Source organism: Pecten maximus, chromosome 2 (assembly GCF_902652985.1).
Source record: "Pecten maximus chromosome 2, xPecMax1.1, whole genome shotgun sequence".
In the NCBI taxonomy this organism is placed as follows: domain Eukaryota; kingdom Metazoa; phylum Mollusca; class Bivalvia; order Pectinida; family Pectinidae; genus Pecten; species Pecten maximus.
The window spans coordinates 19,206,374-19,224,315 of record NC_047016.1 but is presented as its reverse complement, the minus strand read 5'-3'; the positions used below and the strand labels follow the sequence as shown (position 1 = coordinate 19,224,315).

The window sequence follows — 17,942 nt, the reverse complement described above, 5'->3', positions numbered from 1 at the left end:
TCTGGTTTATATAGGTCACCACACTATACAGGGTCTGGTTTATATAGGTCACCACACTATACAGGGTCTGGTTTATACAGGTCACCACACTATACAGGGTCTGGTTTATACAGGTCACCACACTATACATGGTCTGGTTTATACAGGTCACCACACTATACAGGGTCTGGTTAATACAGGTCACCACACTATACAGGGTATGGTTTATATAGGTCACCACACTATACAGGGTCTGGTTTATATAGGTCACAACACTATACAGGGTCTGGTTTATATAGGTCACCACACTATACAGGGTCTGGTTTATACAGGTCACCACACTATACAGGATCTGGTTTATATAGGTCACCACACCATACATGGTCTGGTTTATACAGGTCACCACACTATACAGGGTCTGGTTTATATAGGTCACCACACTATACAGGGTCTGGTTTATATAGGTCACCACACTACACAGGGTCTGGTTTATACAGGTCACAACACTATACAGGGTCTGGTTTATACAGGTCACCACACTATACAGGGGTCTGGTTTATACAGGTCACCACACTATACAGGGTCTGGTTTATACAGGTCACCACACTATACAGGGTCTGGTTTATATAGGTCACTACACTTTACTTGGTCTGGTTTATACAGGTCACCACACTATACAGGGTCTGGTTTATACAGGTCACCACACTATACAGGGTCTGGTTTATACAGGTCACCACACTATACAGGGTCTGGTTTATACAGGTCACCACATTATACAGGGTCTGGTTTATACAGGTCACCACACTATACATGGTCTGGTTTATACAGGTCACCACACTATACAGGGTCTGGTTTATACAGGTCACCACACTATACAGGGTCTGGTTTATACAGGTCACCACACTATACAGGGTCTGGTTTATACAGGTCACCACACTATACAGAGTCTGGTTTATACAGGTCAAACACTACACAGGTTCTGGTTTATACAGGTCACCACACTATACAGGGTCTGGTTTATACAGGTCACAACACTATACAGGGGTCTGGTTTATACAGGCCACCACACTATACAGGGTCTGGTTTATACAGGTCACCACACTATACAGGGTCTGGTTTATACAGGTCACCACATTATACATGGTCTGGTTTATATAGGTCACTACACTATACAGGGTCTGGTTTATACAGGTCACCACACTATACAGGGTCTGGTTTATACAGGTCACCACACTATACAGGGTCTGGTTTATATAGGTCACCACACTATACAGGGTCTGGTTTATACAGGTCACAACAGTATACAGGGTCTGGTTTATACAGGTCACAACACTATACAGGGTCTGGTTTATATAGGTTACCACATTATACATGGTCTGGTTTATATAGGTCACTACACTATACAGGGTCTGGTTTATACAGGTCAAAACACTATACAGGGTCTGGTTACACTATACAGGGTCTGGATTAAACAGGTCACATTACTAAACCGGGTTAGTTGTAAGTATGTAAAAATGCACATCTTAAGTCATTGGACTTTGATCATAAAAAGCCACTCACCTCCTGTGGGGGAACATCAAATGAAACTGTCCTCAAATCTACTTTTGTGTAGCTCTCAATACAAGGAAGCACAAAAAATATACCTGTGTACAAATAAAATGTATTCTATTACACACATGTTGTATATATATATCAATATTGACCATCACAATATTCAAGTTTCAATATAACATTTCATAGCTGGGAATATGCCAAACCTTAAAAAATAATATACAGACAATCATTTTGCCAAAATGTGGAATTTTTGGCTTTGATCATAGATTTCCTAGAACGAAGAAAACACACTGTGTTGGTGATTCTGACACATCAAAGACTGTCAGTGACTTTCCTTATTAACTGCTCTTGACCCGAAAGGGTTGGGTTTGAGCCTTGAGGCTTAGGATAGGGCTTTTTTTTTGCAGATTGGTGATACTCTACAAACTGGAATTCTCTATAATCCAAAACACTCTACAAACTGGAATTCTCTATAATCCAAAACACTCTACAAACTGGAATTCTCTATAATCCAAAACACTCTACAAACTGGAATTCTCTATTATTCAAAACACTCTACAAACTGGAATTCTCTATAATCCAAGACACTCTACAAACTGGAATTCTCTATAATCCAAAACACTCTACAAACTGGAATTCTCTATTATTCAAAACACTCTACAAACTGGAATTCTCTATTATTCAAAACACTCTACAAACTGGAATTCTCTATTATTCAAAACACTCTACAAACTGGAATTCTCTATTATTCAAAACACTCTACAAACTGGAATTCTCTATTATTCAAAACACTCTACAAACTGGAATTCTCTATTATTCAAAACACTCTACAAACTGGAATTCTCTATTATCCAAAACACTCTACAAACTGGAATTCTCTATAATCCAAAACACTCTACAAACTGGAATTCTCTATAATCCTAAACAATCTACAAACTGGAATTCTCTATAATCCCAAACACTCTACAAACTGGAATTCTCTATAATCCAAAACATTCTACAAACTGGAATTCTCTATAATCCAAAACATTCTACAGACTGGAATTCTCTATAATCCAAAACACTCTACAAACTGGAATTCTCTATAATCCAAAACACTTTACAAACTGGAATTCTCTATTATCCAAAACACTCTACAAACTGGAATTCTCTATAATCCAAAACACTCTACAAACTGGAATTCTCTATAATCCAAAACACTCTACAATCTGGAATTCTCTATAATCCAAAACACTCTACAAACTGGAATTCTCTATAATCCAAAACACTCTACAAAATGGAATTCTCTATAGTCCAAGACACTCTACAAACTGGAATTCTCTATAATCCAAAACACTCTACAATCTGGAATTCTCTATAATCCAAAACACTTTACAAACTGGAATTCTGTATAATCCAAAACAATCTACAAACTGGAATTATCTATAATCCAAAACACTCTACAAAATGGAATTCTCTATAGTCCAAGACACTCTACAAACTGGAATTCTCTATAATCCAAAACACTCTACAATCTGGAATTCTCTATAATCCAAAACACTCTACAAACTGGAATTCTGTATAATCCAAAACAATCTACAAACTGGAATTATCTATAATCCAAATTCTCTACAAACTGGAATTCTCTATAATCCAAATTCTCTACAAACTGGAATTCTCTATAATCCAAAATACTTTACAAACTGGAATTCTCTATAATCCAAATTCTCTACATACTGGAATTCTCTATAATCCAAAACATTCTACAAACTGGAATTCTGTATAATCCAAAATACTTTACAAACTGGAATTCTCTATAATCCAAATTCTCTACATACTGGAATTCTCTATAATCCAAAACACTCTACAAACTGGAATTCTGTATAATCCAAAACATTCTACAAACTGGAATGCTGTACAATCCAAAACACTCTACAAACTGGAATTATCTATAATCCAAAACAATCTACAAACTGGAATTCTGTATTATTCAAAACAATCTACAAACTGGAATTCTGTATTATTCAAAACATTCTACAAACTGGAATTCTGTATAATCCAAAACACTCTACAAACTGGAATTATCTATAATCCAAAACAAATCAGAATTTGATGTGTAAAATCTGACCAAATTTTCTGGAAATTGTGTTTCCACAGATACAATGTATAAAGTCTACTGACAACAATCATTGCTCTAGTTATACTGCCTTTACTAATGCTATAATAAACCCATCATTCCTGTGTAGACTTACCCGGCCCCTTGGCTCCTCCTGATAAAAGTCGACCCAGTCGGAATATTACTGCCCTTTCAAACTCTTGTACAACCTGTCAACAGCATAATATCAGGATTCAAGACAATTTTCATAAAATTAAAAGATAATTGATAAAATAATATAACATTAGCTACACAGATTTAAACAACTAATAGGTATATGGAAATTGCATGCTTTCTGTACATGTGGTGGTATCGTTCTAATACATTATCTTGCATATCATCCCCAAATGTTAGCTCATTTTACCTGTGAAACACATCACTGATCTCACCTTTAGACAGAAGAAGACAGAGAAGGGCAGAGTGAGTAGAACGACGAGAATGGAGAGAATAGTGAGTATCCAGCCACAGCAGCCAAGGCTCCCAGTCTCCTCACCTGTACCTGTAATTAGATTAATGTAAAGATAAGTCATTCTCATCTGTACCTGTAATTAATGTAAAGATAAGTCATTCTCACCTGTACCTGTAATTGATGTAATGGTAAGTCATTTTCACCTGTACCTGTAATTAATGTAAAGGTAAGTCATTCTCACCTGTACCTGTAATTAATGTAATGGTAAGTCATTCTCACTTGTACCTGTAATTAATGTACTGGTAAGTCATTCTCACCTGTACCTGTAATTAATGTAAAGGTAAGTCATTCTCACCTGTATCTGTAATAAATGTAAAGGTAAGTCATTCTCACCTGTACCTGTAATTAATGTAAAGGTAAGTCATTCTCACCTGTAATTAATGTAAAGGTAAGTCATTCTCACTTGTTTTTGAAATTAATGTAATGGTAAATCAATCTTATCTGTACCTATAATTAATGTAAAGGTAAGTCATTCTCACCTGTACCTGTAATTAATGTAAAGGTAAGTCATTCTCACCTGTACCTGTAATTAATGTAAAGGTAAGTCATTCTCACCTGTACCTGTAATTAATGTAATGGTAAATCAATCTTACCTGTACCTGTAATTAATGTAATGGTAAGTCATTCTCACCTGTACCTGTAATTAATGTAATGGTAAATCAATCTCACCTGTACCTGTAATTAATGTAAAGGTAAGTCATTCTCACCTGTACCTGTAATTAATGTAATGGTAAGTCATTCTCACCTGTACCTAAAATTAATATAAAGGTAAGCACTTCTCACCTGTACCTGTAATTAATGTAATGGTAAATCATTCTCACCTGTAATTAATGCAAAGGTAAGTCATTCTCACTTGTTTTTGAAATTAATGTAATGGTAAATCAATCTTACCTGTACCTGTAATTAATGTAAAGGTAAGTCATTCTCATCTGTACCTGTAATTAATGTAAAGGTAAGACATTCTCACCTGTAATTAACATAAAGGTAAGTCATTCTCATTTGTACCTGTAATTAATGTAAAGGTAAGTCATTCACACCTGTAATTGATGTGTTGGTAAGTCATTCTCATCTGTACCTGTAATTAATGTAATGGTAAGTTAATTTTACCTGCAATTAATTCTATTCACATAACGTCCTTTTGTTATTCTTGTTTGGTACATAATTTAACATGAAAATCCATGAAGTACAATCTTTCTGAGAAATTGTGGTTAAAAATTGATCATCAACTTTCGAAATTCAAGATGGCTGCTAACTGTTTTGTATTTTAATCAGTCTCAAAAATGACCATGTACAACTAAGATCAAAGGAATTCAATTAAAACATGAAATGAGAACATTTGATGGTGTACATTCTGAGAAATAGCAAAAAAAAAGAAATTTTAATATCAAAATCTAAGACAGCTGCCTCCTAACTACTTTATTTTTCAGATAGAATTCAAACTTTAGCCAGCATATTTAGAGGAGAGCAGAAGCCTAAAGATGACATTTTAGAAAGATCCATACAACACTTTCTTATGATAATGACCAAAGCAACTTTGAATTTCAAAATCCAAGATGGCTACATTTGGATGCACAAATAGTGGACAGACAACAAACTCACACAAGAAGCATAAGGTGAAAGATGAACTGAACAGCTAGGCCACTAACTAATGATAGTGGGACCATACACAAAATATGACATAAAGAATTAATGAATGCACTACATTATGGCAACTGACAAACATTAATTCTCAGAATCCATGCACATTGATTGAAATAAATGTAAAGAACAATGAAAATTGAGCATTTGCGTATAGAGATACAAATATCAGTATACAGAGTCTGTATGGACAGGCAATAGACACACAAATATCAGTATACAGATCGAGTCTGTATCGACAGGCAATAGACACACAAATATCAGTATACAGAGTCTGTATAGACAGGCAATAGACACACAAATATCAGTATACAGGGTCTGTATGGACAGGCAATAGACACACAAATATCAGTATACAGGGTCTGTATGCACAGGGAATAGACACACAAATATCAGTATACAGAGTCTGTATGGGAGGGGAATAGACACACAAATATCAGTATACAGGGTCTGTATGGACAGGGAATAGGCACACAAATATCAGTATACAAGGTCTGTATGGACAGGGAATAGACACACAAATATCAGTATACAGGGTCTGTATGGACAGGGAATAGACACACAAATATCAGTATACAGGGTCTGTATGGACAGGCAATAGACACACAAATATCAGTATACAGAGTCTGTATGGACAGGCAATAGACACACAAATATCAGTATACAGGGTCTGTATGGACAGGCAATAGACACACAATTATCAGTATACAGGGTCTGTATAGACAGGCAATAGACACACAAATATCAGTATACAGGGTCTGTATGGACAGGCAATAGACACACAAATATCAGTATACAGGGTCTGTATGGACAGGCAATAGACACACAAATATCAGTATACAGGGTCTGTATAGACAGGCAATAGACACACAAATATCAGTATACAGAGTCTGTAATGACATGGCTGAACTATAACCTGTTCCAGGGACGATCCCCTATAGCCATTCCCTGATGGATTACATGATCTCTAATGGAGAACTGATATCACGGATGAACCAAGTGACATTGAGTAATTCTTACCTCCGATGATGCGTACATGTTGAGGATCAACATGATGAGTGGCAGTGCTGTTGTGATCCTGTCTCTCCATCTTATCATACAATTAGGATTTTACAGCCTCAGTCTGTTTCACAGCAAGTACTGGTCAGTAAATGGTTTGACCATCACTATACCACTATACACTCCGGTCAATAGACACCAAATCTAAGTAGATATTATGTAACTATTTATAAAAAGGTTGTTTAGATACTGTACTATCTTCCTGTGCTGTATCCAATGCTGGTGTAAATAAACACCAGCTTTCAACAATTCTGTAGCTGTATTGGAAAACTACCATCTACCCCTACACTCAGTGTAAGACAATAGCCAGCCTCCCCACAGCGGCACTCGTGTGGAATATTGACAGAGGACAAACTTTGGATGTCACCCTTCAGAATTAATAGCCTTTTTATGAATTGACAGTTAAAGGTTCTGTCTGATAACATTAATAACCATTTTGGTAACATCAGCTACACAATGCCATCATCACAGTATCAACAATCCAACTCTTTATCAATACATTCTGCTTGGTGTTCTCTGCTATAAAATTTCCTGCTCCAGATTTGAAACAGTGTGAGTGTTGGGTCTCCCTGTAGTCTTTGATTGAGACTGCTAGTGAGTACCCAATACAACTATATATCCTGGAGACTGATGGGTAACTATAAAGGCTGTAAGCTAACCAGTCTGTTTATTAGTTAACTTTATTGTAGATTTATTTACATGTTAAGATAGTTTTGTGAGTGGACTCCCCAGCTCTGAGACACCAGGTCTTGTAAGGCAATTATAGCACATGCCAATACTCATCTACTCTACAATTCTTCAAAAGTGAATAGCTTAGAAGCTGTCTGGTATAGATGTCGGGTAATGAATGTCCATGTCTGAATCACAGATAGACAGTTATCATTATATACACCTCACGGAACTTGACAGCCACATAGAATACAGGACCTAGCAGTCATGATTACATCTAACATTTGATACAGCATACAGGATCAGGCCCGCTCTGACCTCACAGACCACACAGGACCAGACAACATTACACCTCACAGACTCAGTCTACACAACACACAGGACCAGACAACATTACACCTCACAGACTCAGTCTACACAACACACAGGACCACACATTACACCTCACAGACTCAGTCCACACAACACACAGGACCAGACAACATTACACCTCACAGACTCAGTCCACACAACACACAGGACCACACAACATTACACCTCACAGACTCAGTCTACACAACACACAGGACCACACAACATTACACCTCACAGACTCAGTCTACACAACACACAGGACCAGACAACATTACACCTCACAGACTCAGTCTACACAACACACAGGACCAGACAACATCACACCTCACAGACTCAGTCTACATAACATACAGGACCAGACAACATCACACCTCACAGACTCAGTCTACATAACATACAGGACCACACATTACACCTCACAGACTCAGTCCACACAACACACAGGACCAGACAACATTACACCACACAGACTCAGTCTACACAACACACAGGACCACACAACATTACACCTCACAGACTCAGTCTACACAACACACAGGACCACACAACATTACACCTCACAGACTCAGTCTACACAACACACAGGACCACACAACATTACGCCTCACAGACTCAGTCTACACAACACACAGGACCACACAACATTACACATCATAGACTCAGTCTACACAACACATAGGACCAGACAACATTACACCTCACAGACTCAGTCTACATAACATATGCTCATGACTGAATGATCAAAATCCACTCCAGGGCTTTGCACTTCTGTGAGTTCAATAAAAAATTGACAGATAATGGTCACAGCACCATGGTAAAACGTGGGGTCAACCATAGGACATTGTGTGTTATGGGAGAAGTATAGTATCAATATTATAGCCTGTTTTTCATACAGGTGAGTAATTAGTGTATATTTGTAGTAATGTTGGCTACATACATAATGGTGGTGATACAAAAATATGTAATTGATCCAACTAGGCCTATACAGATAAGGTAGCTAAGTTGAATTAATGGTCTAGGGTCAGAAACAGACAATCAGCAGGGCAGTAATATAAATGTTACATATACTCAGAAATCAGAACCATGTGGATCTGAGAAATGATAACTATTTGAATAGTTGTCCTGAACAGCATCACCACAGACTGAGAGATCTTGACCACATCACATTATAGACTAAGTGACCTTCACCTCATTACCTTAGACTAAGTCACTTTCACCTCACACTAAGTGACCATCACCATAAAACTTTAGCCTAAGTGATATTCACCACCTTACATTCAACTCAGAGACTTTCATCTCTTCACCTTAAACTAACTGACCTTCACTCATCACCTCAGACTTAGTGACCATCACCACATTACCTTAGACTAATCAAGTGACTTACCCATCATCACTTTAGATTAAGTAACCTTCACCTTATCATCTTAAATTTAGTGACCTTCACCACATCATCTTAGACTAAGTGACCTTCACCACATCATCTTAGACTAAGTGACCTTCACCACATTGCCCTTTGATTAAGTGACCTTCACCGCATCATCTTAGACTAAGTGACTTTCATCACATCACCTTAGACTATTATTAGTGACCTTCACCACATCATCTTAAACTATTACTAGTGACCTTCACCCCATCAACTTAGACTATTATTAGTGACCTTCACCACATTGCCCTTTGATTAAGTGACCTTCACTGCATCATCTCAGACTAAGTGACTTTCATCACATCACCTTAGACTATTATTAGTGACCTTCATCACATCACCTTAAACTATTATTAGTGACATTCACTCCATCACCTTAAACTGTTATTAGTGACCTTCACCCCATCACCTTAGACTGTCATTAGTGACCTTTACCTTAGATTTTAGTGTTGGGTTTCATTTAGCAAGTAAAAAGTTTACAGAATATCCATTGAAAATATATTCATTGAGAAAATAATTTTTTTCTAAAACATAATGGCAACAATGAGATATGACCTAAAAATAAAAGTAATAAAAAACACTATATCGCATTAATTGTGTCAATACCAAAGCATTAGACTTAAGTTGAAGTTGAACTCTAAAGAATGCCAAATATACCTAAATAGCTTATAAAAGTTTCATATCTACATTGTTTTAATCACTCACTTTAACACAGGTTAAAGAGATTCCTGACTGCAGCTAAAGCTAAATCCCCCTCCTACATGTATTTTAAGTGCACCTTTTTTATTACCCTACAATAACACCCTGTGCTGGATCAAATTTTACAATGGTTAATTGTTAACAGCATCCCTTCTGTTGATTAGGTACAGACAAGCCTCCTCATCTGATGTATTAAATTAACTCCTCTGGCTCTCATCATCCCTGTAATGGCAGCTTTAAACAACCCCCACATTGTTCAGAAGGTTCTCTAACTGTCCTGAAAAGGATACCCAGCAGGCTGCCTCAACAGTATATATGGGGGCTGGAGGCAATCAGTCAAGCTCATTAATCTATATACTCCTCACCAGTTATATAAAACTCAATGGCCGCCCCCTCCTGGGACTGAGGGCAATCAGTCAAACTCATTAATCTATATACTCCTCACCAGTTATATAGAACTCAATGACCTCCCCCTCTTGGGACTGAGGGCAATCAGTCAAAATCATTAATCTATATACTCCTCACCAGTTATATAGAACTCAATGGCCTTCCCCTCCTGGGGCTGAGGGCAGTCAGTCAAGCTCATTAATCTATATACTCCTCACCAGTTATATAGAACTCAATGGCCTCCCCCTCCTGGGGCTGAGGGCAGTCAGTCAAGCTCATTGATCTATATACTCCTCACCAGTTATATAGAACTCAATGGCCTCCCCCTCCTGGGGCTGGAGGCAATCAGTCAAACTCATTAATCTATATACTCCTCACCAGTTATATAGAACTCAATGGCCTTCCCCTCCTGGGGCTGAGGGCAGTCAGTCAAGCTCATTAAACTATATACTCCTCACCAGTTATATAGAACTCAATGGCCTCCCCCTCCTGGGACTGAGGGCAGTCAGTCAAGCTCATTAATCTATATACTCCTCACCAGTTATATAAAACTCAATGGCCGCCCCCTCCTGGGACTGAGGGCAATCAGTCAAGCTCATTAATCTATATACTCCTCACCAGTTATATAGAACTCAATGGCCTCCCCCTCCTGGGGCTGAGGGCAGTCAGTCAAGCTCATTAATCTATATACTCCTTACCAGTTATATAGAACTCAATGGCCTCCCCCTCCTGGGACTGAGGGCAGTCAGTCAAGCTCATTAATCTATATACTCCTCACCAGTAATATAGAACTCAATGGCCTCCCCCTCCTGGGGCTGAGGGCAGTCAGTCAAGCTCATTGATCTATATACTCCTCACCAGTTATATAGAACTCAATGGCCTCCCCCTCCTGGGGCTGGAGGCAATCAGTCAAACTCATTAATCTATATACTCCTCACCAGTTATATAGAACTCAATGGCCTTCCCCTCCTGGGGCTGAGGGCAGTCAGTCAAGCTCATTAAACTATATACTCCTCACCAGTTATATAGAACTCAATGGCCTCCCCCTCCTGGGACTGAGGGCAGTCAGTCAAGCTCATTAATCTATATACTCCTCACCAGTTATATAAAACTCAATGGCCTCCCCCTCCTGGGACTGAGGGCAATCAGTCAAACTCATTAATCTATATACTCCTCACCAGTTATATAAAACTCAATGGCCTCCCCCTCCTGGGGCTGAGGGCATTCAGTCAAGCTCATTAATCTATATACTCCTCACCAGTTATATAGAACTCAATGGCCTCCCCCTCCTGGGGCTGAGGGCAGTCAGTCAAGCTCATTAATCTATATACTCCTTACCAGTTATATAGAACTCAATGGCCTCCCCCTCCTGGGACTGAGGGCAGTCAGTCAAGCTCATTAATCTATATACTCCTCACCAGTTATATATAACTCAATGGCCTCCCCCTCCTGGGGCTGAGGGCATTCAGTCAAACTCATTAATATATATACTCCTCACCAGTTATATAGAACTCAATGGCTGTGGATTTCTGCTTGAGGATGGTTTAAGTGACCAAAAATTTGCTTTTTTATTGATATTACTCACACACACCCTCTTCCTCTCCCTCAGACACACACATCCCTCATACCCTTACATGTATAACACCCTCACATACACACACACCCGTACACGCCCTCACATGCACACACAAGACAAGAATACATTAAGTATCCTATTGTCCAATACTACCTCCTATAGAGTTCTGCCTTGATTTCCTCAAAAATGTAACAACATCTTTATTGATTAGACATTTATGATAAGCAATAGAAATATGATAAATTAGAAGGGTTCCACTTGTGGTAAACATAAACTTTATTACAACATTAAACCTGCACTAATTGTCAAACAGCAATTTCCTCTGCAATACGATAGCAGTCTCATATTCATCTGTATATAAAAACTACATTATCATGGAAGCTCAGAGAAATTAATTCATAATTGTAGGAAGCCAAGCTCTGTCATAGTGATGCATGGGTTTTATTGAGTTATATGAATGTAGCATGATGAACAACCCAGACGACAGTTCATAGGGATAACGTGTCTCTCTCAAACATCAACAGCTCCAGTCTGGGACCAGACAAATGATCCAGGAATTTCATATGTGCTTCAGCATGCAATTATTTTTGAAGCCTTCTGGGCCATATAAACCCTTGAGATCTGAAGAGAAAGTCAACATCAAAGAAAACATCAGAATGAATTCATTTGTTCCCAGAAAACAATAAAACTATGTCTGAAAAACGGCTGCTAGGAGTTCCTCAAAGGAATTGTAGAATGGTCTACATTGAAGTACAGAGAACTTGGATAACATGGTATTTATCACTGATTAGGACCCACATCAACAGTTACACAGACAATAGCATACCTAAGGAGTTAAACAAACATCAGATATGTACAACGGACAGTCACTTTCAAATCCAAGGGTGCCCAGGTTTATCCTTGCCTAATATTGCAATTTGATAATATAACATAAATATATATACTTTTAATTAATTAGGCTGTATTGTAAGCTTAATTCCTAATTTAATCATAGAGCAATGTTGATCCAGTATTTGATCAAATTATACATTTGAGATATATATATATTATATAGCATAAAGGATATCTTAATGTATTTTATATAATCTATATTATATTATAGTGGATGCAGTATCAAAATGTCGGAGAGCTGAATCTCATTTGACTTTGATCAGTTTTCAAAGTAGTGGTGCTGGTGGACTTTCAAAACAGATGGCTGCTAATTCTTTGTTCCCAATGCTAATTATGTTTTAAGAACATTACAGTATATTTCACATTTTAATGACATGTATGTATGTACTTGCACTGAAAGTATGTTTTTTAAAATATCACAAAGTATAAATATACTCAAATTGGATATGGATTTCAACAAGAATAATCATTCCCATATTTATTTGTAAACATATTTTCTAATTTTCTTTATGAGACATAATTTAACGGATGTACTTGTTATACCTTAGAGATATCGGAGATGTCTTTTATCTCTTATAAGATATCTATAAGATATTTTTTGTAATTCCCTGAAATGATATGGTTAAAAAATTTAACTTATAATATATCTTTAAAGGGAAAATTTATAAGATATAGGTAAGATATGTTGAGACAGGTATCAGTTATGTTATATAATTTGTTTAAATACTAGACCAACGTAAAGACTCCACATGAATAACAACCAGCTTAAATTGGCATAGAAGTGCAATAATGGGTCATCTTAATGTAAGTACAGGTAAACACTATCTATCCAAATGTAAGGCTTATTGTTTTTATAATTATTACTGTATATTTGTCTGAACGTTTAGTAGGAAGAGTTACTTCCCTTCCACCTCTGAGAGTTAAACTACAAATATCATTATATGTTCTTATGTACTTTCTTTAATGGTTTTGAGCTTTTCAATTATTTCGTGGTTTAGAGATTATCATGGGTACAAGCTTTCATGGTTAGCCCATGCAACCGTAATATAACAATAATAAAAATAAATTGGTGTATTTATATTCCTGGTGCCAGATTAAGAAACCATAAAAACAACTTTCAGTTCAAATATATACAACCATCATTTCATTTTATAGTGCCTCCTCACTGAAGCATACTGCAGAAGCCTGTCAGCAGAACACCACACCTGGAAGCATCATACTGATAAGTTAAAGATTCAAACCAGTTGTCCCACCCCTTAAAATGCTTAGAATTAAATAGGAAAAGCTTTCATCTGTCTCGGCCAGGGAACAGACACCAAGAGCAAACTCTCAACTAAGGGACAATTAAAAGTAAGGTAGTGTCAAGGAAGACATCAGGATTTCCATAGACTGTTTATAATTAGCATAGGTATTCTGACAGATGTCAGGAATAAACCAACGGGTCAATGAACTCTGACTTACTGTACATCATTCTTAATAAGCAGGTCAACTAATTGTGACATACTATACATCATTCTCCAACAATAATAGGGGCAATGAACTATGACTTAATATAAATCATTCTCAAACAATAGGGTCAATGAACTGTGACTTACTGTTCATCATTCTCAAACAATAGGGTCAATGAACTGTGACTTACTGTTCATCATTCTCAACAGGGTCAATCAACTGTGACTTACTGTTCATCATTCTCTAACAACAGGGTCAATCAACTGTGACTTACTGTTCATCATTCTCTAACAACAGGGTCAATCAACTGTGACTTACTATACATCATTCTCAAACAACAGGGTCAATCAACTGTGACTTACTATACATCATTCTCCAACAATATAATGGTCAATCAACTGTGACTTACTGAACATCATTCTTTAACAACAGAACTGTGACTTACTGTACATCATTCTCCAACAATAATAGGGTCAATGAACTGGAGCTTACTGTACACTGTACAGCATTCTCTAACAACAGGGTCAATGAACTGTGACTTACTGTACATCATTTTCTAACAACAGGGTCAATGAACTGTGACTTACTATACATCATTGTCAATGAACTGTGACTTACTATACACCATTGTCAATGTACTGTGACTTACTATACATCATTCTTCAACAATAATAGGGTCAATCAACTGTGACTTACTATACATCATTCTCCAACAATATAAGGGTCAATCAACTGTGACTTACTGAACATCATTCTTTAACAACAGAACTGTGACTTACTGTACATCATTCTCCAACAATAATAGGGTCAATGAACTGGAGCTTACTGTACACTGTACAGCATTCTCTAACAACAGGGTCAATGAACTGTGACTTACTGTACATCATTTTCTAACATCAGGGTCAATGAACTGTGACTTACTATACATCATTGTCACTGAACTGTGACTTACTATACATCATTGTCAATGAACTGTGACTTACTATACATCATTGTCAATGAACTGTGACTTACTATACATCATTGTCAATGTTCTGTGACTTACTGTACATCATTCTCCAACAATAATAGGGTCAATGAACTGTGACTTACTATACATCATTGTCAATGTTCTGTGACTTACTGTACATCATTCTCAAACAATAGAGTCAATGAAGTGTGCCTTACTAGACATCATTCTCTAACAGCAGAGTCAATGATCTGTGACTACTAACTGTACTTTATTCTTTGATAAGAAGGCCAACAAAGTTTGTCTAAACATGACATCCTTTCCCAGGAATAATCTAGTGTTAATCATCTACACTTACAACAGCTCTGTACAAATATTTCTGGTGCAGATACGATCTAATTGTTAATTCAGACAAACATAACAGACATCAATTGTTCCAGGGAGCTGATCGAGCTGGGAGACAAAACACACATTCATTATACCACAATGCTGCATCAGTTCCTATGGAAACAGACTTGTATTGTCACATTTACATACAGGCTCTATCTAATAACAGCAAGAACATCATACCAGCATTCAGCTGAACAAAAGGCTAATTGGGCATGTGCCTTACAACTGGTGTGTCATGAAAATCAATAAGATGTTTAAAGAAAGATATGTGTTGTAAAAACAAGTTAGTTGTTAAAAATTTAAATATGACAGACCTACACTGTTTAGTCAAAGATTGTGAAGCTATTATGTCAGTTTAAAATCTTTTAGATTTTTTTGAATGGCTTACCTCCAATGATGTGGTCATGTGGCTGTTCAGTGTTTTGTATTTGAGAGTTTTTCATTGACCCATGTTTAAATTTCTCCCTGTCATCTTCCTTATGTTGTCTTTCTGATGACCTATGCATGGTATCCTGTTGACCTGTAAGGTGTGAGTTGTCATCATGACTGGAAACTCTCAGAGACTCATTGGCAACTGTAAAAGCCAAATTCTGACTCTGGTCTTTCTGGTTGCTGTCCTGGTGACCTTCAGAGTAACTATGAAGAGCAGCGTTTGGATGGTCGTCATCTGTGTGATGGCTAGCCTGTTGTTGATGGTCGTCATCTGTATGATGACTAGCCTGTGGATGGTCGTCATCTATACGATGGCTAGCCGGTGGATGGTCATCATCTGTCCAAGCATTTCTGTGATGCTGAACCTCTTTTTCATTATTATCATAGGGTCCATTTGACCAAACCTTGTCTTTGTTTTCAGCGTCCTTCTGAGAACTGTCTAACTGATGATCTGCAACAAAGCCACTGTCTGGTTGACTTGTTGTTATCTGTGAGTGGTCAGAACTTATTGTCAAAACACTTCCATGGTGACTCGGTTCTTCTGCCCAGGCATTATCACGGGGCTGTGGCAATGTATCCTGCCTAGGATCCAGATAGTTTGCCTGCTGAGGGGCAGGTGGTACCACTACATCCGTTATGCTGCTAACTTGGGAGCGGCTTGGAACCCTGATATCGGTGATACTACTGGCCGGGGACCGAGTCTCCAACAGGTAGGACTCACCACCTCGATACCGGACTCCAAAGTCCTCAGCTCCAGGCTCTGGTGATACCCGATTTTGTGACGACATGGATCAAATTAAATCTGAAAAAGAAAGCACAAATAATTCAACAACATATTCCTTTTATAAATTCAGAATTAGTCATTATAATGCCAATCATATGGCAGAAAATGTTTCAATATCCAGCAAATCTCTACCTTAGCTCTAATGGACCAAAGAACTTATATGACTGCCAATTAAAAGCATCAATGCACAGTGTTGTCTTCTAGAGAAAATGTCAGATTATTACTTCTGTAATTTGCCATTTATAACTTTTACTACTATCTTACAATACAAGCCTTTTCTGAGAGATTACATACAGCTGTCTAAACGCCACCAATTTTTGGGTCAATCACCAGCATCACGCAGCTAGAAACTGCAGTGATTACCAACAACAATGGAAGTTTGTTCTGAACGATTTTCTCTACGATATTCATTGTCGCTTTTCATGACATAGCTCATTTTATACATGTATACCTCACAAACCCAACTCCCTAATACTAGAGTACAATGTGTCCCTCAACATTAACAAATACAAATTCATATCAGTTAGATAAATATTATAACTGATATTGCAGCCGTGTTTTAATTCCTGCTGATTTTTTAATATTTCTGAAATACTTGTTCTAAATCTTACTACAAGCTGTAACTTTTAATGTAAGGGATAACCACTGCCACCACCACCACCACCACCACCACCATATTGTCCTCATTTGTCCTCATCAACATGTCCGACAGGCTACACTGCTATCCCATTGTATTGTACAATACTTATACATGTAGTATGTATTAATTGACTATTTTGATGGATTAATTGACACTTTTGCTGAATTAATTGACAAATTTGATGGATGAATATGATTAATGAAGTGTTTAATGATTAATGGAGTGATTTGGTGGACTAATGAAGTGTTTAGGGGAATACAGTTTTGGTCAAATTATCAGAGTGATTTGTTGGATTAATGGACTGTTTAAGTGGATTAATGGAATGAATAAGTGGATTAACTGACTGTTGTGGGATTAATAATGGATTATTTTGATGCGTGGATTAATGAGAGTATTGGTGGTTAATTGATTATTTTGATGGATTGATGTAGAATATTAGTGGTTAATAGATTATTTTAATGGATTA

At 37.3% G+C, this 17,942-nt stretch overlaps 1 protein-coding gene across 1 annotated transcript in view; it reads right to left on the bottom strand.

Annotated features, from left to right (window-relative positions):
• The window catches only part of LOC117321008 (mechanosensory protein 2-like), a 101,646-nt gene that overhangs the window by 44,828 nt on the left and 38,876 nt on the right, over nucleotides 1–17,942 (bottom strand). Inside the window, exons 2-5 of the mRNA XM_033875490.1 lie at nucleotides 16,009–16,854; nucleotides 4,057–4,166; nucleotides 3,765–3,837; nucleotides 1,540–1,622 (exon numbers count right to left, since the gene is read on the bottom strand). Coding sequence (XP_033731381.1) covers nucleotides 1,540–1,622; nucleotides 3,765–3,837; nucleotides 4,057–4,166; nucleotides 16,009–16,840 — 1,098 coding nt within the window. The 5' untranslated portion in view covers nucleotides 16,841–16,854. The remainder of the gene's footprint in view (nucleotides 1–1,539; nucleotides 1,623–3,764; nucleotides 3,838–4,056; nucleotides 4,167–16,008; nucleotides 16,855–17,942) is intronic.